Source organism: Aspergillus brunneoviolaceus, assembly GCF_003184695.1.
Source record: "Aspergillus brunneoviolaceus CBS 621.78 unplaced genomic scaffold BO95scaffold_56, whole genome shotgun sequence".
In the NCBI taxonomy this organism is placed as follows: domain Eukaryota; kingdom Fungi; phylum Ascomycota; class Eurotiomycetes; order Eurotiales; family Aspergillaceae; genus Aspergillus; species Aspergillus brunneoviolaceus.
In genome coordinates, this window is record NW_020290786.1 from 170,209 (window position 1) to 197,087 (window position 26,879).

General features: G+C 52.6%; 9 protein-coding genes and 1 non-coding gene across 10 annotated transcripts; 8 read left to right on the plus strand and 2 right to left on the minus strand.

The window, feature by feature from the left end:
• Positions 1-176: 176 nt before the first annotated feature.
• BO95DRAFT_466185 (uncharacterized protein) lies at positions 177-1,469 on the plus strand (the record flags this gene model as incomplete). The annotated part of the gene is made up of 2 exons (XM_025589193.1): positions 177-1,005; positions 1,105-1,469. 2 exons carry the CDS (start codon positions 177-179, stop codon positions 1,467-1,469), a joined length of 1,194 nt encoding a protein of 397 aa, XP_025439720.1.
• A 1,990-nt stretch (positions 1,470-3,459) lies between these two features.
• BO95DRAFT_466186 (putative amino acid transporter) lies at positions 3,460-5,128 on the plus strand (the record flags this gene model as incomplete). The annotated part of the gene is made up of 7 exons (XM_025589194.1): positions 3,460-3,611; positions 3,666-3,679; positions 3,730-3,802; positions 3,853-4,184; positions 4,233-4,591; positions 4,647-4,988; positions 5,042-5,128. The coding sequence occupies 7 exons, from the start codon at positions 3,460-3,462 to the stop codon at positions 5,126-5,128; spliced, it is 1,359 nt and encodes a 452-aa protein (XP_025439721.1).
• Positions 5,129-6,677: 1,549 nt separating this feature from the next.
• Positions 6,678-6,749, plus strand: BO95DRAFT_t225. Its single transcript has one exon. It is a non-coding gene; the product is annotated as a tRNA-Met (tRNA).
• A 411-nt stretch (positions 6,750-7,160) lies between these two features.
• Positions 7,161-8,147, minus strand: BO95DRAFT_369056 (aminotransferase class IV; the record flags this gene model as incomplete). Its single annotated transcript, XM_025582855.1, has 1 exon — positions 7,161-8,147. One exon carries the CDS (start codon positions 8,145-8,147, stop codon positions 7,161-7,163), a length of 987 nt encoding a protein of 328 aa, XP_025439722.1.
• Positions 8,148-8,715: 568 nt separating this feature from the next.
• On the plus strand, positions 8,716-10,067 carry BO95DRAFT_455269 (FAD-dependent oxidoreductase; the record flags this gene model as incomplete). Its single annotated transcript, XM_025588321.1, is given in 6 exon segments — positions 8,716-8,744; positions 8,818-8,955; positions 9,011-9,114; positions 9,174-9,277; positions 9,350-9,750; positions 9,770-10,067. The coding sequence occupies 6 exon segments, from the start codon at positions 8,716-8,718 to the stop codon at positions 10,065-10,067; spliced, it is 1,074 nt and encodes a 357-aa protein (XP_025439723.1).
• Positions 10,068-11,034: 967 nt separating this feature from the next.
• BO95DRAFT_455270 (uncharacterized protein) lies at positions 11,035-12,958 on the plus strand (the record flags this gene model as incomplete). The annotated part of the gene is made up of 8 exons (XM_025588322.1): positions 11,035-11,198; positions 11,252-11,411; positions 11,506-11,614; positions 11,766-11,987; positions 12,039-12,042; positions 12,101-12,182; positions 12,456-12,808; positions 12,868-12,958. 8 exons carry the CDS (start codon positions 11,035-11,037, stop codon positions 12,956-12,958), a joined length of 1,185 nt encoding a protein of 394 aa, XP_025439724.1.
• Positions 12,959-16,203: 3,245 nt separating this feature from the next.
• On the plus strand, positions 16,204-17,697 carry BO95DRAFT_434243 (serine hydrolase domain-containing protein; the record flags this gene model as incomplete). Its single annotated transcript, XM_025585130.1, has 5 exons — positions 16,204-16,609; positions 16,671-17,102; positions 17,158-17,235; positions 17,289-17,564; positions 17,630-17,697. The coding sequence occupies 5 exons, from the start codon at positions 16,204-16,206 to the stop codon at positions 17,695-17,697; spliced, it is 1,260 nt and encodes a 419-aa protein (XP_025439725.1).
• Positions 17,698-18,020: 323 nt separating this feature from the next.
• BO95DRAFT_369168 (RidA family protein) lies at positions 18,021-18,602 on the plus strand (the record flags this gene model as incomplete). Its single annotated transcript, XM_025582858.1, has 3 exons — positions 18,021-18,185; positions 18,253-18,402; positions 18,483-18,602. The coding sequence occupies 3 exons, from the start codon at positions 18,021-18,023 to the stop codon at positions 18,600-18,602; spliced, it is 435 nt and encodes a 144-aa protein (XP_025439726.1).
• Positions 18,603-19,808: 1,206 nt separating this feature from the next.
• BO95DRAFT_475405 (hybrid sensor histidine kinase/response regulator) lies at positions 19,809-22,982 on the plus strand (the record flags this gene model as incomplete). Its single annotated transcript, XM_025589848.1, has 2 exons — positions 19,809-20,423; positions 20,478-22,982. The coding sequence occupies exons 1-2, from the start codon at positions 19,860-19,862 to the stop codon at positions 22,980-22,982; spliced, it is 3,069 nt and encodes a 1,022-aa protein (XP_025439727.1). The 5' UTR covers positions 19,809-19,859.
• A 1,269-nt stretch (positions 22,983-24,251) lies between these two features.
• On the minus strand, positions 24,252-26,473 carry BO95DRAFT_502446 (aromatic amino acid ammonia-lyase; the record flags this gene model as incomplete). Its single annotated transcript, XM_025591045.1, has 3 exons — positions 24,252-26,104; positions 26,163-26,269; positions 26,334-26,473. 3 exons carry the CDS (start codon positions 26,471-26,473, stop codon positions 24,252-24,254), a joined length of 2,100 nt encoding a protein of 699 aa, XP_025439728.1.
• Positions 26,474-26,879: the final 406 nt, after the last annotated feature.

Here is a 26,879-nt window from a genome sequence, read left to right on the forward strand (position 1 = left end):
ACAGTGTTCAGGCAGCGAACATCGGAGGCATAAATAGAATCTCCTCTGTCGACAAAGAGAACTTCTTTCCTTCTCCTGCATCCCTCGCCATCCTGATGCCCCTACCAGCATTCTCCCAGCATCCTCATCCATCCACAACATAGCACCCCTAAACGACACACGCAATACATCCCACAATGTGCGAGAAGACAGAGCACCACATCTACGAAGGTGGAGAGATAACCTTCCTCCTCCAAGAGGAGCCCGCCGGCGAATCGTCCACTACATCAACCCTCGCACCAGCCATCAAAGCCGAACCTGATAATTCCGATACCCTCGCCATGCAACTCTCCAGCGTCGCCATCTCCGAGTGCCCACCCCGGAAGAAAACCAAGTACTCCCATACTACCCAGGAGCAGGCCACTGCTGACCAGCACTCGAAACCCCGTCCGCATCCCCATCCCCATCCCCATCCCCAGACCAAAGACCACCACCACCACCTCAAACACAAACAACCCACCCCCACCCCCACCCCAACCCCGCAACCCACAGTCTACAAAATCCACGCCTGCAAAACCCACCTAGCAAGCGCATCCCCCTTCTTCTCCCGCATGTTCACCCACCCCAACTTCACCGAAGGCCAAACCCTCACCGAAACCGGCCACCTGACCCTAACCGTCGAATGGCCCCTGGCCCCCTTCCTCCTCCTCATGCGGATCATCCACCACCAAACCCACCCGTGGCCCGACAAGATCGACTTCCAGACCCTAGTCGACCTCACCATCATGGCCGACTACTACGGGTGCGTGCACGTCGTCAAGTTCTACGTGGGCGGGTGGCTGGACCGGCTGGAGCGCCGGCTGCCCCGCCGCTACTCCGAGGAGGTGGTGGTGAAGTGGATCTTCGTGGCCTGGGTGTACGGCCGCCAGAACGTGCTGCGGTGCTGCACGCGCATGGCGATCGAGAATGCCACCGACGAGGTCCGGGCAAATGTGTATCAGTTGCGCGTTTGTGAGATGATTATCGGTACAGTACCTGCCCCCCCCCCCCCTTTTTTTCAGTTTCCTTTGCGTACGTGTGATCTAGTTTGCTGGGGATGGTGCTGATTTTCGGGTTGAGGAACAGAGAGTATCAACCGCTGGCGCTGTAGGGCGATTTTCCGCGTGCGGAGGGCGCTGAAGTACATGAGAAAAGAGTGCCTTATGGATCTGCGTGGCGATGGCTTTGATAAGAATGCGACGCGGCTAGGGGCGTTGGAGATTAATTGCCATAGGGGACGGATTCGGTTGAGGGAGGAATTTGAGGATGAGGAGGAGGATGAGAAGGAAGAACCGTATCTTGGGGAGAGCTATCGCGGGCTGATTAAGAAGATCGATGGGTGGAGGAATCCTAAGGGATATGATCTAAAGGCGGCGTTGGATCTGCCGATTGTGATTCAGGGGGTTACCTGGAAGGTGATTCGGGAGTATCCTTATGCTAGGGTTGAGTGAGGTTTTGTGGGGAGAAGGTTTCATCTGGAGTCTATGTTGTTTATGTTGCATCGTGAGTGAAGTTAATCTGTGCTTTACATATCAGAACTGGGGTTTGGATGAGAGGGTTATGTGATGATCATAGTGCGTTTGCCTTTTGTCAAGGTTGTTGTTTATTGAGACTGGAATTTTATCAGTGGTTTTACATCAATGGTTTTGCGCTGCATGCTGAAGATACAAGGCCCTGGCTCGTTCACTGTGGGTGATCAATGCTGCTCGGTAGATCTTGGAACAGACACTCGTCGTTTCCATTTGTTGCTAGTGAAAGTGTACAGGTTTCACGTCCACTTTTTGACCGAGGACCGATCACGTGGGCTGTATATTGACAGCAGTCAAGGCTATACAAACTCTGAGGGCATTGTTCTTTGCGATCAATGCCATCACCACATGCTTGCGAAGGAGAAGTCCAGGGGAATTCTCAACAAGGAAATGAAAGGTGCGGAAAAGTAGAGAAATCGATACAACGGACTCGGCAATCTCTTCAGTCTACTGACTATGATTGAACGGAACTGAAGCTTCAACGAGATGTATAATTTTACAGGTAATCTTTCATAGCAGTGTTGACCCAAGCTATTTTTTTAGATAAGGAAGAAAGATAAGTTGTTGTGAGATCGAAACGAAGAACGGATTAGGGAAGATGGTGCTTTCAGTGTTCAAGTTTGGCTTCATGTTATGATCACTGCGTTCCGATCCCTAAGATCCCAGGAATCACAGCATCGGCAAAATTTCTGCCGAAGTGGGGACCTTCCTCGAGTATACTTCGATAGCTTTGAATACGCTCGGACAAACCACAACAGATGATTAGAGCGAAATACTAGACAAATGTACAGCAGATGGTGTTGACTTGTGGAGACAAGAAGAGAATCGAATCGATGTACTGTACTGAACCCTTAGCGAGCAGATAAAAAGGATGACTACACTCCACCTCTCAGTGTTGAGCAGCTAATCTCATTGCACGGGGCAAACACTCTCGTCTAAAACACCGATAAGGCCGACAGCCACCATTGCCAAGCCGAAAAAAAAATCTGGAAGGCGAACCAAAGCTTTTCTTGCCAAGGCCGAAGCACCCAAGAATGGCTCGGATGCCGGCACAGCCGTCCACCGGCCCCAAACCTGGAGTAGTGAGCCGCAACAAACGTGCGGCTGCGATAAGAAGCGCTGCAGCGACAAATCATCGCCCCTTGCCCAGTTTCCATCAGCTAATGGATGGTCATGGAAAACAGTCAACTGCCGTGGCAGGCAACTTATCAGCAGTCGGCAGCTTTTTATAAACCGGACAATAAATTCTAGAAGCGGGAACGGAATCCCACCGAGCCTCATAAGCCTAGCCAGGACCGCACCAATCAGTGGCCGGCGGAGGAGCGGCTACTGTCGGCAAGCCGCGCACACTGCGGTCAGCGGGGCCAATCCATTACTTAATTTTAACCGCAGACAGCCACAATTGGTCTACGCTTGTTCTCCGCCCCACCCGCGTCTAGCGGGGTGGAGCACAACGCACCAATGGCAACCATCACCGCGTTACTTCCGCTATGGCCGCAAGCAGCAGCAGCCAGGGCTGATCTCCGAACAGGGTAGCTACGACGGAGTCCAGATCTCAATTTCCCGTGGAAAACCACCAGGGCTCTTATCTGTCTGTCTATCTGTCTGTGTCTTGCTTCCTTCTCTCCTCCTTCTCTTCTTCTCTGTTGTTGTGTTCTGGTGTCAGTGCTAGTGCAGAGACTATCTAGTTCACCCGTTGAACTCAGTTTCAAGTCTGCATCAACCTTAACAGCAGCGGAGGAGCGGAGGTTTCACTGTCTGACCCACCAACCCGCCAGAAATTTTCTGTCCTGCAGCTGTCGGCGCGCCAACGTTCGACTCTCCGTCCGTTTGCGATTGTGATTCTGCTGCGCGACGTGTGCCTGTCCTTTCTCGACCTTTGCCCGTGACATATCGACAACGTGTAGACGACATGGCGACCCCGGCCCACGGCGAAGAGATCAAGAAGAATGATCTTCCTCCCTACGATCTTGAGGACTTGAAGGCGGTCGATGAGGGGAAGGAGCCCGATGCATTTGGGGACGAGGCCAATGCGGAGGTCAAGTACAAGACGCTCAAGTGGTGGTATGTATTGTTGCGCTATCCGCCGTCGACGAAGTAAGCTAACAGACCATGCAGGCAATGTGGAATGTGTATGTGGAATGCGACAGATCCATGGCTAGATAAATACTAATCGCAACAGTCATGATCGCCGAGTCCGTCTCGCTGGGTGTTTTGTCCCTGCCCGCGACGCTGACTGCGCTGGGCCTGGTGCCGTAAGTTCTGCTGTCATGGCTGCTTCTTCGCATCCCACTCACAGACACAGCGCGATCATCCTCATCATCGGACTCGGTATTCTTGCGCTCTACACCGGCTATGTCATCGGCCAATTCCGCGAACGCCATCCCTCGATCCACAACTTGGCTGATGCGGGTGAGATCCTCATGGGTCGGTTCGGTCGCGAGCTCTTCGGTCTCGGTCAGATCCTGTTCTCGATCTTCATCATGGGCAGTCACATTGTCACTTTCACTGTAATGATGAACACGATTACCGACCACGGTACCTGCTCGATGGTGTTCAGTGTTGTGGCTTTCGTGATCTGTCTGGTTTTGTCGCTGCCCCGGACTATCAAGAACTTGACCTACATTTCTTGCGCTTGTGAGTACTCCGACTGAACATCAATTGAATCAAACTGATTTGATTTAGCTTTCCTGAGTATCTTCACTGCGGTCATGATCACCATGATTGGTGTGGGTGTGCAGTACAAAGGAGGCCAGAACATCAGTGTCACCACCGATACGAACTTGTACCACGCGTTCAACGGCGTCACGCAGATCGTGTTCGCTTACTGCGCCCACGTGGCCTTCTTTGGTCTGATTGCCGAAATGGAGGAGCCGAAGGACTTCCCCAAGGCCTTGTGTCTGCTTCAGGGTTTCGAAATCGCTCTCTACATCACCGCAGCCATTGTCATCTACTACTTCGTCGGTAACGGGGTTGACTCGCCGGCTCTTGGCTCCGCTGGTCCGGTGTTGAAGAAGGTTGCTTATGGCGTTGCCATCCCGACGGTATGACCTAGCAAATTTGTCTGCCTATTATCACTCGTATTGACCAAAGCTTTAGATTGTCGGAGCTGGTGTTGTGAACGGTCACGTTGGCTTGAAATATATCTACGTGCGCATCTTCCGTCACTCCGACCGCATGGGCAAGCGTGACTTTGTCGCCGTTGGTTCCTGGATTGGCATTGGCGTCACCTGCTGGGTCATCGCCTGGATCATCGCCGAGGGTATCCCTTCCTTCAGCAACATCGTCAGCTTGATCAGTTCCTTGTTTGCCAGTTGGTTCACCTACGGACTTTCGGGTGTGTACTGGTTGCATATGAACTGGGGCCAGTGGTGGTCTTCTCCGCGCAAGATCGCGTTGACCATCATCAACATGCTGATCTTCTGCATTGGTGCCATCATTGTGAGTATTCCAATTCGGTTCGTCGCATTTTCTTGTATACTAACTCATGCTAGTGCGGTCTGGGATTGTATGTCTCCGGCAAGGCCATCCACGACGATTCGTCCAAGTCGAGCTTCTCCTGTGCCAGCAATGCGATCTAGGGGAGTGAAGTGATGGGCTGTTGGGTAATGATGGATTGTATATATCGGTTGCTTATATATTGACTCGCTTGGATGAACCATAGATAGCATTGAGTGTTAGCCTTGTCATGAATGACATGCATAATGAATTCTTCAGAGAAATGCATCCATGCAACCCCTACCGATCCTCACGAACCAGATGACGATACGGATTGTTCAGGTCTTGCTCCTCCTCTTCCGGCGACTGAATCGTCTTTTTGACGCGGCAGGGCGAGCCCACGGCCACCGAGAAGGGCGGGATATCCTTGGTGACAATCGAACCAGCCCCGACAGTCGACCCCTTCCCAATCCGCACCCCCGGCAGGATGATCACATTTCCTCCAATCCAGCAATCATCCTCAATGAAGACCGGGTGCCCGAACTCCACGAACTTCTGCCGCGACAGCACACTGGTATCATGGCCCGCCGTGAAAATACTCACCCCGGTGCCAATATGCACCCTGTCCCCGATCACCACTAGACTGGTATCTAGAACCGTCACACTGCGGCTCGCATTACACGGTCAGCAACATACCCCTAGCATTTCCTACCCACCTTCCGCTACTGCGGGAAGAAAAGAAAGGAAAGGGGGTATCTCACTCCCAGTTAATGAAGCAATGACTCCCAATGATAACATTGCATCCGTAATCCGGCTTGAAGGACGGCTCGATGAACGTGCCCTCGCCGACTTTCCCGACCAGCTGGCGGAGGAGCGCGAGTCGGGTCTCGAAGATCTGGGAAGATGGGATGGTCGTCGTGTCGAGGTCGTTGTAGGCGCGGGCCAGCCCGCGGCAGCGGTGGCGCGCATCCAGGAGCTTGGGGGTGTTGGGGTTGTACCTTGCTTTTGGGTTAGGTTCGGGTTCATTATGGCTGAGATGGTTGGGTCGAAGTGAGGGGGCTGGGGGAGGAGGGTATGTACATCATGCCGGAGATCATGCGCTCGTATTCTTCGCATTGCGGGATGCCTCGTAGGTCTTGCGAGAGGGCGATTATTTCGGGGCGTTTGGATGGTGCTGCCATTGTGGGGGATTTTGGGGGGTTTGAGAGGGGGAGATGGGGAGGCTTGGTAAGGAGGAATGAGTAGGTATTAGTTCTTAGGTGCTTAGGATATCGTGAGGGTCTCATATGTTTATGATATTGTATGCTTTGCCTGGATAAATTGCTGATGCGGGGGGTGGCGATGCCCTAATTCCAGTTTCCTTATTGGGTATAAAGTGAATACCTATAGTTTACTAGCCCACCCCGTCCAAATCTTTTCTGCCTGCTAAGAGAATATCATCTGATATTGACAGAGTTCAAAGGTAACTCCGTACTAATCGATCGCTATTTTCGAGGGATTCTATTAGGGCGAGTGACTTTATTGTGTATGGTGGGCCGGCCATATAGAATCTTCGCCGCCTACATTGAGATATCGCGATGGGTGTCCACGGTAGATTAATTCTACCGGATCTAATCCCTGGTCGCTTGGATTATGCACCCTCCCTTTGATGGTGCTCTATAATGACAGAACCGGGAAACCAATCATCAAATCAGCATGTTAGCTCAGGGGAAGAGCGCCGGGCTCATAACCCGGAGGACCCTGGATCGAAACCAGGACATGCTAACTTGAACATTCTTTTTTTCTTCCTTTTCAATCTGCTCTTTTGGGTGATTGAGTAAGGGTAGCAAGACTCGTATGGAATCCAATTGAGTTGATTTGAATCGAGTTGTTCGGTACAAGATAGACTCGATCAAACGCGACCTTACACTCACATTATAGTTACATAGAGACCTAAGTACTAAGAACAGATTATAGACATCTAATTCACTGGACTGTCAAGCCAGACGTTACATATAATTCAGAAGGTGTGCCTGATCGGATCAAGGGACATTTAGGCAGTCTACAAACAGGATTCACAATTGTTCAAAAGGAGATAATGATATTGCTAGAGAAGAAAAACACGGATGTACATGATTGAATGGTCAAGAATTCGCCACAGACACATGAACTTGGTTTTCAGCGAAAGTCGACCGCTCACAGCGATGACTTCCTCTTCTCGTCTTCGTAAGCGATGGCAAAGCTGAAGGCCGGATCGTAGTGAATGGCCCAGTAGCCGTCCCAGATCTTCTTGGTGATGGGTCCGACCTTGCCATCTTTCACCGGCTGGCCATCCAGGGTGGTAATCGGCATGATGCCTCCCGCCGTCGTGCACATGAAGATCTCATCGGCCGTGTAGACATTCTCGACAGGCACCAACTCGACGCGGATGTCGAGGCAGTTGGCGCGGGCGACGTCGATCACACTTTTCCGCGTCACGCCCTCCAGCACCCCGCGCTGCGGCGTGAACAAGACCCCATCCTTCACAATCACAATATTAAACCCCGAACCTTCCGTCAGGTTGGTATCCCCATCCGTGAGGAAGGGGTACGTCGCGCCGCGATCAGCAGCCTCGTGCAGTCCTCTGACCAGATCTCCCCACTGCAGGTTCTTGACAGTGGGATCGATCGAGCCCGGCGGGACGCGGCGCACCGTGCGGGCAATGATGGCGCTGCCGCCGACGGGCTGGACCTCGGGCTCCATGACCCAGACGTACGGCTGGATGAACATGTAGCTGCGGTTGTGGATGTCCTTGGGGTTGGTGCCGCGCACCCCCTTCAGCCCGCGCGTCACGATGATCTCGACGAAGGCGTCGCGGATGCCGCTCTGCGCCACCATGTCGACGAGGATCCGCTTCACCTCCTCCCGGGGGAGAGGCAGCTGCAGCCGCAGCTTCTGGCAAGTGCTCTCCAGCCGCGTGATGTGGTCGTCGAGTCGGAAGAATCGCCCGTCCCAGACGGAGGGCACGTCGTAGGTCAGGTCGCTGTGCATGAAGCCCTGGTCTAGTAGCGGGATCCGCGCCTCGTGCAAGGGGGTGAGCTCGCCGTCGATCCAGGCGACGCCCTTGGCGAAGGGGTGGGTGCTCGCTGCGAGGACTGCTTGGCGGGCCTCGTAGGCGGCGAAGACTTTTTGCATGGTGGCCATGGTGGTGGAGTGGTATCAGGGTTTTGAATGTGTTTTGTCTGAATGATGCTTGAGTGTACAGAGTTGTAAGGGGCTTTAAGTATACCTCTGGAGGCAAGAGATAGAGCTTTATGATGGAAATGATCAGAAGTCACTTCGCAGGAGTAGGGTTTGGTGTGGCAATCGCCGAGGTGGCCGTGCTTCTCACATGCCTATTTGGGTAATACTGGCATGGGGCGCCCGGGGAAGTAGCCCCTGGCAGCCTCGGCTCAGAACGCGCTCCGTGTCATCCAGAAGATTGTGTATCCAAGATAGGCACAGTTCTATCCGGTAATACCTGGGGAGGTTAGCTGATGGGCGGATGTGAGCGATGAGAGTAAGTAAAATCTCATCAGACCACATCCCAACCTGAGCTCTCTGGGTTATTGAAATATTGTGTCACAGCCGATGTATTCCCCCCAACACTTTGAATGTAAATTAGACTTGGAATTCTCACCCAGCGGAGCTTCTTACCAACGGCGAATAACCGACCCACTATAGTACGAATCTGAGCTTTTCCATTAGCCCGTGAAGGTTTCTCCTGTGTTCAATGTCCGAGAAGAATGTGGTAGTCATTGGGTATGTTCTTTTGTTCTCACATCATCGGTTGTCTATTCTCTCCATCTTTGGAAAGAAACTTAACTTGAGTTAGGGCTGGCGTGGCGGGCCTGACCACGGCCCTTCTACTGTCCAAGAAACCCGGTTACAAGATTGTGGTCGCCGCCAAACATATGCCGGGAGACTATGATATTGAATACGCGTCGCCTTGGGCCGGCGCGAATTACATGCCGTAAGACCTAGCATCAACCTTCGTCTCGTTCTTTCAGAGTAATTGAAGTTGTTAGTGTTTCGATCCGCAATACAGAAGCCGCCGAATGGGACAAAAACACCTGGGGACCTCTGGAGGATCTGGCCCAAAACCACTCCGAAGCCGGTGTGCACTTTCAAGGTAATACATATTGCGAGCAACCTTGGTTGAGCGTTCAAGGTATATTGATACCAACGCAGACTGCGAGATTCACAGCCGCGCAAAAGACGTAGGCACCGCGACGGCCAACTGGTTCGCGGAGCTGCTGTCGCCTAGCCCATGGTTTGCAAAGGTTGTTCCAAATGTAAGTCCTGTATATCGCAATGCAGCCTCTCCTGGCTCATAAGTCTCAATTCTGACGAGCGGGGATGCAAAGTTTCGAGCACTGCCCAAAGAATCGCTGGGACCCGGAATCGACTCTGCCACGGTTTTCACCTCGGTCTGCATCAACACTGCCATTTACCTTCCCTGGCTCGTGTCCCAGTGCCTCAAGAACGGTGTGACCTTTAAGCGAGCTGTCTTTCCCCACGTCTCGGACGCTGCTGCGCTTGGGGTCCATCCCGAAGGGAAAGTTGACGTGGTGGTCAATTGCACAGTGTTGATGGCGACGAAGCTGGGTGGCGTCGAGGACAAGACTGTCGTACCCGCGCGCGGGCAGATCGTGATTGTGCGGAACGACGCAGGGAAGATGCTCGACGTGTCAGGCACGGACGACGGAGACGGAGAAGCGTGCTATGTTATGACGAGAGCCGCGGGGGGGGGGCACTATCCTTGGGGGTTGCTACCAGCTGGGGAGCTGGGAATCACAGCCCGACCCCAACCTGGCTGTCCGGATCATGAAGCGAGCCGTCAAGATGGTGCCAGCGCTGACAAACGGGAAGGGAATCGAGCATCTCGATATTATTAGGCATGGAGTGGGACTGAGACCTGTGCGTGAGGGTGGAGTGCGAATTGCGAAAGAGCGAATCGATGGCACTTGGGTCGTCCACAACTATGGTGCCGGAGGGGCTGGATATCAGTGCTCCTATGGTTGCGCACAGGCTACGGTGGATCTGATTGAGGAGGCGTGCCGTGATGTGCGTGCGAGGCTATAGCTGAGATAAATTTGAGTGTAGTATTAAGGTTACTTATATTCTGCATGCAGACCCAAGCCGGCGTACCTGCAAACTGATCCGCGCTATCCTTTAGAAAGTGCACCGGGCTTTCAAGAAGTATCACAGAGGAACTGTCAGTTGTCCTACTTGAAAACAAGCAGAAAATCTTGGCTAAGCCAGAGAAGACAAGTATCCACAGAGGCCTCCATATCAATTAGAGAATAGAGCTGGCGGTTCTGGGGCACAGTTTCATGAGGCAATAACTACTCCTGACAGGGGCCATTTGTGACTATACTCATGCCGTCTCTATGGGATTGCTGCACACAAGAACGTCTTCAGACCCAGGTATAAGGAAAGATTGTCTTCTAACTTCAACTATCTACTAAGCACGGGTTATCTGCATCGATCATTGACATCGAGCTTCCTAGTTAGGCAGGTGGATGCACGTCCGAGGCCTGATATGAGCAATCAAAAATCCAGACTAGGCCACCACTGCAAACATGGGAAGCAAATCCGAGGGAACAATGCCAAATTCAAGCCCCAAGATATAGGGGAGGAGGCTTGCTGCCTAACTCTCCGCATTCCGGGGTAATTCGACTCTATTACGTTCTGTGCTGAGCGGTTTGATACACCGCCACCGGAGCCATCATGTCCGGGAGAGGCCGGACCCCAACCAAAGCCCCTTATCTCCGGGTATCAATGGTATCTTCAAGACCTTTAGCTCCATACAGGAGTGGAACGCTATCTTTCAGGCGTCCTGACTGGCTTGCCGCAAGGCGGGGGAAGGGAAGGTAGAATCGGGGCTAGATGGACGCATGGAGGTGAAGACTACGTAGGGATCGGCTATTGCAAGCAACCCCCGCCCTTCTCCTCGCACGCCGGCGTGAGGTTAAATTGACTCGCTGTCTTGAACCTTTCCATCGTCTTTCCATCTACCCATCTGTCGCTGTGTGCCCTCATCGACATCATGAAAGAGACTATCAAAAACACATCCAGGCCACCGCAAGGGGCTGATGCGAAGGATTTAGGCGAGGTCATTGATATTGATGAGGCCATTATTCGTGCTCAAGGCTGCACATCCGAGCTCCAGCGTTCGTTCTCCTGGGTTGGTGCTCTGGGTCTCGCTTTTAGGTACAGTCCTTTCTCCCTCCTCTATCTTGAGCCGCTGTTAATTCGGTCGATAGTATTGTGAATTCCTGGTTGACATACGCCGCCTGCTTCGGAGTGGCTTTCACATATGGCGGAGGCTCTGTTGCTGTGTTCAGTCCGCTGTTGTCGGGCATGGTGCAGTGGATTGTGCTTACTGGGGTCTCGGAGTTGGTCTTAGCTTTCCTATCCTCGGGGGTAAGTAGCTGCTACAATTATAATACAAGATATCCTGACAATTACGTTCTTACTGCTGGGCCAATATCATTTTATCTATATTATTATCCCGGAGTTCTGCCGCAACTTCGTCGCATATACTGTCGGGATGATTAATGTTGTAGTCTGGTGGGTAAACACGGCATCAGACGCGATCTATATAGCTATATCTGTTTTTAGAATTTGTACCTTTTTAGTGCCAGAATTCTCGGGAATGTAATAGCAGGTCTATCTCTGCTACCTGTTGGTGATATTACTGATATATAAGTCGGCGTGGATTCTTCAGCTGGAAAAGAACAAACGGGCTTATCTAAATAAATATAGTGCTTTTGGTAGATCTGGTGTCTCAACGCCAGATCGACCGCTTGACCGAATCTTTTATGTTTTTTTTTTTAACTGGGTTCGTGATAGTAGTTATCGTCTGTCTTATTATGGAAAGAGGGTTATACTATTCCGAAAGGCTTACTAATTACCGGTCTACCAGCGGCTGGGGGGCCGGACCCGGATGGCTGCTCGGGATAGATAATGGTGAATATGTCTTTGCAGCTGCTGGGGCCTGTATATATATTATAGAGGAAATATCCTAACCAAACAGAAAGATTCCGCTAGTGATGTTGGTCTAATTCCCTTTTTACAGTAGGCAGAACCTGGCGTGACTAACTTAGTCCTAGTAATTTAACTATTCTTATCGGTTTATTAACACTTGTGCCCTGGATTATCGCAATAATCTGTGTCATCCAGGATATGAACGCGGTCTAGAATTCTTTTCTCCCGAGTCTGGAATTGTTCTATCAAGCAACTGGGAGCAAGGCTGCTGCCGCCTTTCTGCAGATCTACTTAACAATATTGTATTACTGTACGCTGCGCGTCTTCTTTCTTGATATACTAGCTCTACCAGTGCTGACTCGACTCCAGCATACGTCCCAAGCCAATGGATTATAAGCAGCCGTATGACATAGACATTTTCGCGTGATGTGAGCCGACCTACCCCAGCTCTACTTTACAACAACTAACACTCTAATTCAGAATAGACTCCCCTTCTCAAAATACTGGTCGGTAGTAGACGAGAAACTTGGCATCCCCATCCGAACTATTCTTTTCTCCGCCGGCTTCTGCACTATCTACGGACTTCTTTACATCGCCAGCATACAAGCCTTTAACTCGAATATTAATACTGCAGTCCTAATGCTCAACATCACCTACGTGGTCCCGCAGGGGATTCTAGCGATCCGCGGTCGGACTAGGCTGCCGGCGCGATACTATAATTTTAGCCCCTGGAAATACGGAGTCAACGTCTTTTCTGTACTCTGGGTAATTCTCAATAGGATCTTCTTCTATATCCCGACGAGTAATCCACCGACGCTGAAGAATATGAATTAGTAAGTGTCCCTGGTGTCCTTGGATATGTTGATTAGATACTAAGACGGGTTGAATACAGTAACTCAGTAATTCTGACTGGGATTTTTGGCATCGTCATGCTGTGCTGGTTCGAGCGGCGGGGGAAGTTTTCCGGGCCGAATATCAACTAGAATACACTAAATACAACGCAGGGGATGAATTGATGCCCGCTTTGAGATATATGTAGACATTATTCTGGCTGAGACCTCACCTTATGCGGCGGATAGATGGTCGAAGCGAATAATAGTACTATTTATATTTTTAAACTTTATACTGTAATGTAATAATAATATTAATTATAATACAAGAAAGATCTTGCTTTATATTCTAATATAAAGTTGCATTTATCCTACCTAAATAAGAATTGCGTAGGCGTAACCTCTGGTTGCTTTTATTACATCTTCTTCTGTCTATCTTTTGTCTTAACATCTATAACCGCTCTTTATTATATTTTAGACGCCTAGATCTCCTTCAACAGTACCGGCATACTATCAAACATGCTATACTGGCTCTTCTCGCTCCAATATATATAATAGTCCGTCACAAACTTCCGCAAATCGGGATCCAATATTTTGCTCCCGGCTAGAAATACTGGAAGTAGTAACTGTTTCTGCATCTATAATAATCTTCAATAACACCGCATATGGTCGATAATCTTGCGGACCAATCGACGCAGCCCCGTGCGGTCTTACTGTCTGTGCATCTACGCAATCTTTATCCGATCCCACCGGAACACCGACTTGATATACAGAAGTAAGATTTAGCGCTACGCCTTAATACAGTAGAAGACATTCTGCCGCCGGTTAAACTTTTGTTTCCCGTTGATAGCATCAGCGGGACTTTCCACTTTATCGGGACTTCTTGTCTTATCGTCCGCGGAACCCGAGGAGGGGTTGTGCTTGCTTGTCTACTCCTATATCTCCCGCTCCATCGCAAGCACCGGCGTGCGATCGAAGCTGAGCTATTTTATCGACAAAACAATCTTACTCTACTGCACCAGCTCGGCCAGATGATACAGCCGCACGACCAGGTAGCCTGGACACCCTGTAAGATTGAAGAATAACCATACGTCTTACTTTTCCCAGCGGATGAGGTGGTCCAGATACGCTTGGCGCATGATCGGGCGTTGCTGCGAGATTAGGGCAAGGATCACATTCCACCTTATCTATATTAGATCGCGATCCACTCCCGTCAGAAATGCACGGGAATGAGGAATGGCATACCAGATCAATATTCCAACCTGCGATCGGATCCGCGGGCTAATAAGCGCACCGGGACTGCCGGCGGCCTCGAGCATTGAATGGGCGCGATAGAGATGCGTGGCCTATGTTCCAGACACGGAGAGAGTATACTGCTTATTCTGTTAGCTGCTTTTCTTTAACCGGAGGGGTTAGAAAGACGGGTAACGAGAAAGGGTACATACATCCAAGGTAAACAGAATCAGAATCGGCTCCAGCAGATGTAGATTACTGACGCCTCCTGCGTGCTGGCGTCCCTGCTGCAACGCCGCATCGAGCAACTGGGCGGCGGTAAAAAGTGCATACGACAGACTTACGTAGTACCCTCGATATATATTAAAGTATATCTTAATAAAGCGATTATGGCTGTTGCGGATGGTGCGGGCTATGCTGGACCAGGGCTGTTTGATTACTAGGACCCCCTCTATCTTGTTCTCTGTCAGCTTCTCTCCGGATACAGAATTAATTATAGCAAAGTTAATCCCGAACATGGGCAGGGAGGCGCTGTCCGGTTTTGTAGGGGTCATCCTAGCAAAAGCGGCGATAATGTGCGATTCTGTTTTCGTCTGCTAATAGGTCTAGGAATTAATTCTGTTAGCAATATGAAACTCAAGTCTGATAATAAGATAAGATTAAATATAAGAAAAAAGATATATATCTGTTATACAGGTCTTTTTTTTGTTTATTATCGTGTAATACTACTTCTAGATCTCCGGCGCGATAGGCTCTCCAACAGATCCCAGCACCTGCAAATAACTTATATTAAATTTAATAACCTCAATCTGCGCCTATTCTTATTTTAATAATCTTAGTACTTTTAGAGTAGTATAGAAATGGGTAACAGTATGCTTCGCTAGGATCTCCCAGTACCGCGAATATAAAGAATACGCGGGCGTGTTCTTGAAGATAATAGTGGTATAGTCTAATAATAATAGTATATAAACCACATACATGTGGCCGGTAATCTACCCGATATCCACGGGTTCAGGCGGGATGTAACTCGGGAATTTCTTTATCGCATCGTCGTACCAGATATCGCGGCCTACTGTCTATAGGATTTGAGTACCAGTTCAACAGAATATTAATACGGAGAATATAGTCGGACAGTCCCTCACCGCGTTGTCCACGACCTGCTTCGTGGGAACTATCTTGCCCCTGCGGCGGCCTTGGTTAACGGTGATAACCACTGCGGACCGTGCGTCAAGCACGCGGTCCCGCAGGGCCTCCGCCAAGAAATTTGCGAATACGACGGAGTATACAGCGCCGAGACGCGCGTACGCCAGCACCGCGTACACCGTCTCGGGGATTATAGGTATATAGATTGTTATAATATCGCCCTTGCGGATTCTCTGTGCGCGCAGACACCATGCCAGACGGCAGACTTGTTTTAATAGTTTGCTGTAGGTAATTAAAACGCTGCTGTCGGATAGGTCATCGGGCTCAAAGATCAGGGCTATCCGTTCCGGGTAACGGATTGCGTGGCGGTCTATACAGTTGAAGAAGGTGTTCAGCTGGCCGCCTAGAAACCAGGTACTGTCGCCGCTCGCGAAGGAGCCCAGGTGGGTGGTGTGGAAGTCACAGGTGAAGGTAAGAAGATTATGTACTTGTTTACTCCAGAAGGTCTCTGGCGAGGTGATAGATTCTTAGTAGAGGACGTGGTAGTCCTCGAGCGTGGTTAGATGTGGTTAGGTGGAATATTTAGTCCGCTATAAGAAGTAGACTTGGATAACTTCTGTTGTTATTAAAAGTACGATTGTAAGTGTATATTCTTAGGATCGGGCTGACTACGGTGAAGCGTGGCGCAATATATTAGGAATTATATATAAGTCTTTAGGGCTTATAACTTATATTTGAGATAGACTATTTAAAGTCTGTTCTTCTTACTAAAGTAATTCAGACTTGCCCTAAATTCTCGCCGGTTGTATTATGCGTCTTGGCTCTCCTTTCTAATAGGATAACTGTTACTACTTATTTACATAGTAATAGTAGATCTATATGAAAAATGCACGCTAATCTAAGCCCTATACTAACTTGTAAAGTCAGATCTTAATAATTAGATATTATCGTAGTTCTTCGCTTCTATTATATCCGTATTATGAAAACACTCTTTCTAGAATTGTATATATAGTCTATCTACTATGGCTAAACCCCTTTCAGCGCGCGCAAACACGGCTGCTCGAGCGGTGATGGATATATTAACTTATAATTTATCGCCTAAAATTTCAGGGCTTGTTTATGCAGCCGTCGACCGGACAGGAGAGGTTATTTTCAGCCATGCGTCCGGGAAAACAGGACTCGGCCAGGAAGAGCCGATGACCCTCGACACGATCTTCTATATGACCTCTTGCACAAAGCTACTTACCAGTATCGCATGTATGCAGTTAGTCGACCAGGGGAAGCTGGCGCTGGACGACAGTGACCAGCTGGAAGCGTTAGCCCCCGAGCTCCGGGATGTGCAGGTCTTGGAGCGGGGTGCTGATGGTGGGATCAAATTGGTTGCCAAAGAGAGGCGATTGACGCTACGGATGCTGTTGAACCATACATGTAAGTGGCATCCTCCTTTACCAGGGCAGAGTTCGGCGCGAGCTATGCTGATGGAGCACAGCTGACTTTGGCTACGCCTTTGAAGACCTGAAGTTACTCGAATGGTCGCGCCCCATCGGTCTGGACGACTTCTCGGGAAACATCCACGACGTGCTGCACCGGCCGCTGGTCAACCAGCCCGAGACCAAGTTCCAGTATGGGGTGGGCATGGACTGGGTGGGTCAGTTGGTGGAGCGCATGACGGGAATCTCGCTGGAAGAGTACTTCCAGACCTTTATTCTACGGCCCTTGGGAGTGGAGAATATCACCTTCTTTCCGACGGACGCGATGAAGAGTAATCTGGCGTATATTCACCAGCGCGCCAAAGACGGTTCGCTCAGTATCACGGACCATCTGTACCGGTATCCTTTGCTTCCTTGGAGGCCGGACGAGGAGGGTCGGCGGTTTTGTATGGGAGGGGCGGGCTGTTTTGGAAAGCCGCTGGAGTACTGTCGTATGTCCATCGAATCCGTCTGAGCATCCTGGAAACGGTGCTGAAATCTATGCAGGAATTATCGCGACACTTCTGAACCACGGCACGAGTCCCAACACTGGGGCCCAGCTTCTGAAGTCTGAGACGGTTCAAAGTACGCTTTATTCTTTCCACTGCACATCGCATCGGCAACTGACTATGTGCTAGCCATGTTCACCGATCAAATTCCAACCATGCCGCGATACTGCAACGAGTATACGCCCTCGGGCAAGCCGCTTCTGGCCAATCCGTGCCCGCTGGTGCCGTGTGCGGACGACCTCACCGAAGGATGGGGCCTATCCTTCGCACTCAGCCACACCAAGAGCTCGACCGGGAGAGCCGCAGGATCGGGGTCCTGGGAAGGGCTGCCTAATTTGTTCTGGTTTGCAGACCGGGAGAATGGAGTGGGTGGCATCATTGCTTCGCAGATATTGCCGTATGGAGGTACGTACTGATGGCCCGCCTTTTGCTGCTATCAGAGATTTGAGTTAATCAGTCTTTTTGATTAGACCTTGAAGTTCTTGGTTGTTCCGAGCGTGTGGAAAAGATCATTTACGATGATGTGCGTGCGAAATGATGATATTTGTTTTGTAACACGCATTATGCATCTTGGCCGGACCATCAACAAAGAGCTCATGGATCCAGAGACCACGTTCGACTTGCGGGTTGAACTCGTAGGAGGCTGAGGATAGCCACGATGCAATGGGTAGAACCTGTGTAGAAAAGCGACATAGAGGGTGTACCAAGAGTAATCAGAATAGAATCATTCACTAATGACCCAAGCAGGCTCAAACTATCCTTACCTCATAAGGAAAGTGAGGCACCTGCCCAGCGACCAAGATATAAATGGCCGTCTCCTACGTCAACTTCACCAGCTCCCGAATCCCAAACATCAACAACATGAATGCCCCTCGACCAACCCAAATTTCCACTCCCCAACCTCCGATTCTGTCAAAATTCCTATCTCCAGCCCACGTGGTTGGCAATGTAATCCACTGCTCGGGCCAACTCCCCATCGACCCAAACACAGGCAGGCTAGTGGCAGGATGTATTCAAGCCCGCGCAGTAAGTGAGATCCCAGCACCCTGCTTGTCAGCTCCTGCAACTTACTGATGCACTCACCACATGCTAGGCGCAGATCCTCCTAAATCTCAATACAATCCTCACCGCCGCCGGCTCGAACCTAGACTATGTGATCAAACTCAGCATCTTCTTGACCGACATGCGGGATTGGGGTGCTGCGAACGCTGTGTTGGAGTCGGCTTTTATGGACACCAAGCCGGTGAGTCTGCCCCTTGTGTTCGGTGGTTAATACTCGGGCTATCTGAGGGATGCGCTAGTTGTTGACTCCGTTCCTACTAGGTCTGCACGTGTGTAGCAGTCGAGGGTCTGCCCGGGGGTAGTGACCTGGAAGTGGAATGCTCTGCTCTGATTGCGAGGCCGCGAGGCTCGGAACGGGATTCGAGGACAAGCTTACTGTGAGGTATTGTTAGAAATCAACCGCCTCTTCCCGAGTACAAAATCACACAGAGGCCCGGAAGTTACTTTGGTTCTTTTCTAAGCGCTGGAGGTACATTCGAAGGCCGGTTGAGGATAGACAATGCTGTCACGTGATCCTCGCTTCCGCACAGGCAGCTGGCGCTCCCAGATTGGCCTTCAAGCAGGAATCGATATGATTGAGCAACAGAATCTTCTGGTGGGGTTGTGGTAATCTCAGTATTGGTTGGAGTTTTCAAGCTCTACGAAGAATTATTACGCCCACTTTCATGTGGATTGGAGATCTAGGCACATGCGCAGCCCGGGCGTATATTTTTGGTTGATTCCCACTTGCGGTACTGTACTACAGAGTCAACCCCACAGAATCCAGCCAGAAAAAGAAAGACAAGAGAACAAAATACAACAAGGTGAAGAAATTAACCTAAAAAGCATCACTATCCTCTTATAATTAGTATCAGCTGAACTTCTTATTGCTGCAAACAATAACCAACAACCTCGGTCTCACCGCGCAGCATCAGCTGCAAGCAGCAGTATTGTACAGTAATATAACTAAATCTCTCTACTAAAGATTGTTAATAGTGGCTGTAGATGCGTTTCATCTAAACCAGTACACTACTAACATAGTGAAAGATTAGAAAAGATGTGAGATAGAGCGCCCGCCTCGGGCACCAATTGATGCCTAAAGCATTAAGCAGTGCTAAGCAAACTCGTACTAGCCTAGCATACATGAAAGAATTTCTACTCCGTACGTACATGACATGATAAAAGGCACGTCTTGGTGAGCACAAGTTACTTGTTCCTGTCAATAGTCTTTATTTACCATTAATATTGTGAAAAGTATCATCTAAATTAACCTATTTTCCAACTACTATGTTCTCTTGATAGAACTTCGATCTCTCGACGGTTCAAAAAAAGATAGAAATAACATGTGTTCTGATTATGTCAGTTCGGGAACAAGGGAATGCATTACTCTGTCATATTTAATGCACAAAACTGGATGATGGAAGAAGGCAGGTTGAAAGAACGTTGCGACGAAATTGCAACCCTGAACGGGATCCGATGCCACCAATCATCTCTTTGTAGAATCACGTGCAGGAGAGGAAAACCTGTTTCTTTGCCCAGTGGGCATCCGCGGCTGAGCCAGGAACAAATGTCCTCTTCGTCCGCCCTCTTTCCCCCTCTCAGGTCCATCATCTCTGTCAGGACGAGGGAGAATGAGATAACGAAATAGGGAGGGAAATCATGCCCGCTCCAAGAAGCACCGCGAGCTTTCTCCCCAAGGCCGATGCGGCCATCCTGAGATACCTGAGGCAGCCAGCACCACTCCAGCAGGCGCGGCCCACGACGATTGGCCCGATCTTCGACCCCGACAACCTGGATAAGCCAATCAGCGTCCTGACCCCCGAGATTGGAGCGATTGTTTACCCTACCAGTACTACCACTACTCCGCATCCCAACGCACCCACTTCCACTTCCACTTCCACTGCCACTGCCACCAGATCCGACAAACCCCCGGGATTTGATCTTTTTGATGTTCGGTACTTGCGCGCCTTTCTCGCTGACAATGAGAGACTTAGACTGTCCATGCTATGGTACTACACCCGCGATATAGAGGCAGAAGCCGAACTGCTCGCCGGGCTCCAGGAGAAAGCCGATCTCGCAAAGGAATGCACCGGCTGGCAGTTCGCGGTGATTGGCATTCTCGATATCCATGTCTATATTCGCCTGGCCACTCACGGCCTACAACTCGGCATCCTGCCTCGCGGCGAGACAATCTGTGCACATACCGTCACTCGACCTCCTGGGGTAGGTTGTAGGCTAGACTTCTTCATAGGAATATCCACTAAACATCCCATCTAGAGTGTCTTCCTTCTCCCAGAGCTCCAAGAGGACTGGCGGTTCCGGGCATGCCCATACCTCGAACAAGGCGGCCTCTACGCGTATGCCGGGGTGCCGCTCCGCCTGCAGCACGAGTCCGGAGCCACCGTTGGCCTCGGATCGCTCTGCGCGGCCTCGAGTACAGCGGAGGACCCGCTCACGAGAGACCAGCAGCAAGCGCTGGTGCGATTAGCCGACTGGGTGGTCTCGGATTTGGTACAGTGTACCCGAGCACGACGCCAGCGCGAACGGCAGCGCATGTCAGACCTTCTCACGACGGCGCGGATGGAACTCGAAAAGGGAGTCTCGGCGGATCCGGTCTTTCAGATACTCAAGACGATTTATCCTAAGGCCGTCATCAAGTCGCAGCCCACGACAGCAACGTATGTCGAGATGGAAGCACGCGACCCGGTTCTCATCTCCGATCTCGAAGGCGGCCTCTGGGAAGATATCGAGTACCTCGATGTCCTGATCGCGGAGGCGAATCACCGGCCTCTCCCTACGACAAAGACCGTCCGCGTCATGGCCGCCCCCTGCGAGAGCGCCAATGGCCCCTCGTTGCTCATGGTTGGAACCAAAGAGTTTCAGCACATATTTGACGACGTCGACTTGTGGTTCGTGCAGAGCTGCGCGGGCCTGATCTCGCAAATGTGGCGCAAACGTCTACTGGTCGAGGCCATCAATGCGAAAGAAAAATTCCTCCGCGGGATTTCGCACCAGCTGCGCACGCCGATTCATGGAATCCTGGGTTCCGCGGATCTCCTCGCTGAGGAGCTTCAAGCCGCTTGGGGAGGCGGCTCGACTGATGACGCCCTCGCGGCGCCAACGGCAACGACCGTCCAGAAGACCGGATTGATAGATTTCGCTGAATACTCCAAGTATCTTAACATCATCAAGATGGGCGGTCGCGATCTCGTCTCAATCGTCAATAACATGATCACCTTGAACCGGTGGGTCGACATCGCCCTCAGCGACCGACACTACGCCATGCACAGCATCGACAAGCTCGAGACCGAGCTCCACACGGCAATCTCGACCCTGACCATCGGCGACATGCGGTATAGTTGTGCCCTCTTCTTCACGCACGACGTCCCTCCCGGCTTCGAGACCTTCTGGATGGACATCGATGTCCTCCGGGACAGTCTCCTCCCCATCGTCTACAACGCGATCCAACACACGCCGGATGGGATCGTCTCCGTGCATTCCACTGTCGATCCCGAATCCAAGCAGTTGACCATCGACATCCGGGATACGGGCTCGGGGATTCAGCAAGACGATCAACGGCGCATCTTCGAAGCGTACGAGAAGGTCGACGCGCATTCCGCGCGCGCCGGACTGGGTCTGACGCTGGCATCCAGATTTGCCTCGCTTCTGCACGGCTCGGTGGCGTTGATGTCGTCGGCTATTGGTCGGGGCTCACACTTTCGGGCTACGTTCCGGGACATCGAGTGTGCTTCTCAGGCGGACGGAACTTTGCCGTCGCTGGCCTCGAAGGTGAAGAGTCTTCCCCGTAGTTTCTATATCCTGAAGTCTCCGACTCGCGCTGGGCCGAGGCCCAGGCCTTCTGGTATATCGACGTCGTTATGCGACCACTTCGCGTCGATACTCACGCGCAGTGGATTTACGCCATCCGACTCTCTCGAAGGTTCCTTCGTCATCGTCGACCCTGCCCCAGACACCGAGGAACACCGCACGCGTCTGTCCCAGATCCCGGCAGACACGATCTGTATCTCTCTCGCCTCGGGCCTGCCGGCCGATTCAGACCCGCCAGTCCCTCTCGAACAGCCACCTACCAAGAAGGTCATCCACACCCGGGGACCGTTTTCAGCGCATACACTGGCCGGGGTCCTCGAACGAGCCGACGCGCTGGCAGCGGAGATCCGATCGCCAGAGCCATCTCCCTCAGCAGTCCTTCCCATGCACCTGAAACGGCCCAACGACGATTCAGTTTCAGACTCAGACTCCCAACCCGACAACAACATTCTCACCCCTGAGACGGTCTCCGAAGAAGAGGCCGGACATGTTCCTCCCCCGCTCGTCACCCGTACAACATCCCGCCCAACAACCCTCATCGTCGACGACAACGTCGTCAACCTTCGCATCATGGAAATGTACTGCAAGAAGCGCGGCCTCCCCTATCTGACAGCAACCGACGGCGTCCAGGCCGTCGAGACGTTCACGCGCCGCCGCCGCCAGTCTCCCGGCACCGACAACGAAACCGCCCTCCCGCCGATCGAGCTCATCTTCATGGATCTCCAAATGCCCGTCTGCGACGGCGTCGACGCGACGCGACAGATCCGGGCGTGGGAGCAGGAGAACGACTGGGCGCAGTCGTTGATCATCGTGATGACGGGCCAGGATACGCCGGCGGATAAGACGGCGGCGACGGAGGCCGGCGGGGATGAGTACTTTGTGAAACCGGTGATCTTGCGGCAGTTGGATGGGGTTGTGCGGCGGCATTTTCCGGCGTTTGAGGTGGGGGGATAATAAGTAAGTTGGGAGGTGTACAGAGAAAGAAGGGGGGGGGGGGAAGGCTGTCGATGCTATACTAGGCGTTGCGTGAATGTGTTGTTGAAGACTTGGCAGTTTTTTATTTCAGCTTGGCTGGCGAATATGTATCGTATCGTAAGTCATCCCACTGGTACCAACGAAAATTCGAGACGAAGGAGAAAGTTCTACGTTCTTGACATACTCCTACTTCCTCCACACTGGAGCTCACCAGCTGCAGCGCCATTACCGCATCTCTGCAGCGTCGCGGCACTCTGCAGACTTGACCATTTGGTGCATTAGAGGCAGGCCTTCAGAAGATGAGGGATAGGCGATATAGGACAATGGATGGGAGCGTTGCATCGCTCCACTAAATCAATGTTAAGACACTGACCTAGGCAGTCGTTCGCTCCTAAGAATCTTGAGTCCTGTCAACAATCTCTGAACTCCTTGCTCGATGGTTGGACGGTTGATTGAACTATCTGAGTCCTCAACTCGCTTGATATATGGCCTCAGATCGCGGGGGTGCGACAATAAACACCGTCATCATCGTCGTCGTCATTGTCAACACCCATGATCAGCATCAGCTGAGCCCCTTGCCTCATGAAAGAAGCACAGCAACCTCGGTCCGAACCCTCACCACGCAGCATCAGCTGCATCGGCATCGGCATCGCCCAACCCGCCGATCTCCCCTTCAGCCAGCCACCCTGCACAATGACGAACACACCCCTCGCTCTCGACCCATCAGCCCCGACTCCACTAAGAATCCAACCAGCAGCTGACATATGACACGTCCCACCTTGCCTCCTGGTGCCGTGTCACCCCGATCCGTGTCACATTGCACCGCAACCGCACCCTGCATGAACCGAGCTCACATCTGATACCTCCTGGGCGGCAGCTTGACGAGTCGATCTGGTTTAGCGAACGGGTCGAGATCGACCAATCGGGGAATAATCCCGGGCGGACGATCGGTGTGCAGGGTTGAGTTTGGTGGTTGTCGATTGAGTTTGGGGTCAGGTACTGTGATATCGGGGCTGAGGTTGGGGGTTGAGGGGATGGGTAGGGTAGGTAGTAGGTGAACGTACCCAGCAGGTGCACTCTGCGCATGAACCACAACTTGGAAGTCTTGATTTCTACTGTTCACAGTTGTGAAGACAGGATTAATTACGGTGGATTAAGTTTGAAAGGAAGAAAATCTATTATCGTAATTTATCCGAACTCCAAAGCCCGACCGAACCCAACCAACAGAATATACAAAGTCAAGGAAAGCTAACCCATCACCTTCTCGAACAAACGTCCGGCAACATCGCCCCGTCGCACCGCCTCGTAAATCACACTTACCCACGACCCGACCGTCTTCTTGTCGCGACCGTCCAGCTCCGTGGCTCCAGGGGTCGGATGCTCCACGAACCCCTGGTGGAAGGGCACGCCCAGCTGCTCCCGGACGAGCGAGTACAGCGCTCTCGAGCCGGCGCCGAGCAGTTCCTGGGTATGCGGGGTTTGCTTGAAGGTCGCGGCGGTGGTGGTGTAGACGTCGCCCAGCACGGCGATGGCCTGCGTCTTCCACGCGGTGATGTCGCCCAGCGAGATCTGTGCGCTGCCGGCAGCGGCGACGCGGTCGACGATCATGGGCACAGCGGCCTGGACGGTCTGCGCGAAGCGATCCGGCAGGGAGACGCGGGTGGTCGTGCCCCAGCTGGTGGTCAGGGTGGCCAGGACGGTCTCGATCAGGGATTCGAGCTCGTCGCCCGGCAGACTGGCGAAGGAGGTGCGGATGAGCGCGTCGAGGCGCGGGCGCGCCGTCTCCAGGAAGCGCAGATGCAGCGCCCGGAGGTCCAGCGCCTGACACGCGATGTACAGGTAGGCGGCGGACATGAAACTCACCAGCTCGACAGCCTGCATCGTGTAGCGCGCGCTGATGAAGGCCAGCGAGTTGACCGCCTGGTTGCGCATCTCGGCCGTCTGGACGTGCGCGCTGACCGGGTGGGCGAGGTAGGCCAGCTCGGCCATGTAGGCGGCCATGCTGATGTCGACGCCCTTCATCGTGAAGGAGCACGAGGGGTCGTCCGCCACGAGGTTGGTGGGCAGCCCGTTGTTGTAGTTCGGGTCCACCAGCTCGGTCGCCTGCGCGAACAGGATCTTGCCCAGCATCTGCAGCGAGAGCCGGGTCTTCTCCATCGCCGAGGTCACCGCCGCCGCCTGGAAGTTCGCGCCGCAGTAGATCTCGCGGTTGGCCGTGTCGACGAGCGGGTTGTCGCACGAGGAGTTGAGCTCCGTGGTCAGCTGGCGGTCGGCCAGGAGGAGGTCCTCGAGCTGGGGTCCCACCCACTGCGGAACGCTGCGCCACGCGTAGCGGTCCTGAATCAGGCCGGAGCGCTTGCGGTCTTTCTCGCGGTGGACGCCCACGGCGAGGCGGGACCCCTGCAGCAGGGCGAGGACGTTGCGCGCGCACTCGATCTGACCCGGGTGCGGCCGGGTGGCGGAGATGAACGGGTGGAAGGACTCCGCCGTGCCCATCATGGCTTCCACGCCCATGGCACCCAGGGCCTGGGTGGTGATGGCCAGCTGGTGGGACTCGTGCAGCGCCAGACTGGCCAACGCGGCGGAGCAGGCTGTGCCGTTGACCAGGCCCAGACCCTCCTTCGGGCCCATGACGCGGCGGGGGATGCCAGCGGCAGCGAGGGCGTCGCAGGCGGACATGATTTGGGGGGCAACGGAGGGGTCTGCGTTGGCAACCTGGACGTAGATGTCGGGGGAACCCTCGACTGCTCCGGCGATGTAGGAGAGAGGCATCAGATCTCCCGAGGCAGAGACGGAGCCGCGGAGGGGGATGATAGGAGTGATGCGGTGGCGGAGGAGGTCTAGGAGACCCTCCAGCACGTTGAGCGTAACAGCGGAATGACCACGCGCGTTGCTGTTGGCGCGCACGACGATGGAGGCACGCACCCAAGGGCTGGGCATGGCCGTGGGCGAGGCCGTCGAGGCCAGTCCTCGCGCGTCGCCTGTGGTCTTGTCCGCCGCCGTGAGCACACCAGCTTGCGTCAGTTGCAGTAGGGCAGCTTGTAGAGCCGAGGCCTTGTCCGTGCGTGAGTCAGCACTACCACCAAACCCAGTGTTGACTCCTAGAATAGCAGAATAGCGTTAGAAAGCTTAACTATAAGCAGGATGGAGGAAAGGTACCGTAGACGCAGTAACCGTGGTCGAGGTGATCCATCAACACCCGCACACTGTCGGTGATGGCTTCGATCACGGTGGGGTCGGAGGACAGCTTGGGAAGACAGCCATGGCTGGGTAGAGGTTAGTCTGAAGGTCATCTGTAATGCAATGCAATGCATGGCTGGGCCAACATACTAGGCAACAGCAACAACAGAGGCAATGTCCAGACTGTTGCCATCCAGCTCGACGGCCGGGTTGGTGCGCAGCTCTTGTAACCGCGACCAGGTGCGGTGGGCTGTGGCCAGATGTGTAGGTGCTTCGGGGATGTGAGGCATGATGGGAGTGTAGCGAGAAAGAATTCTAAACAGAACGAAAAGAAAAGAAAAATAGAAAACAAGGTGGCTACGAAAGATGGAAAGTGCGTGAGGAAACAAGCAAAACAAAGCCCTGTCTGACCAGCAACACCGAACGAGCACCTCGCATCTTTATAGGCGCTGGTCACTGCAGTACCAGCCACGAACTGCCTGCAGTCCATGTCATCCACTGACGGCATCGATTTCTGCAGCATCCATCTCCTGTCGATCGCACCTCTTGCTCGTATTGCAATCTCTTCCGATAAGCCTCGCTGCAGGCGCTGATTTGTCCAGCAGGGCAGGGATCCTGCACTCAGCGCGCCACCACGTCTACCCTCTGTTTCACAGACCCATGCAGGGGCCGATCAGTGGGATCAGTGGAGGAGCA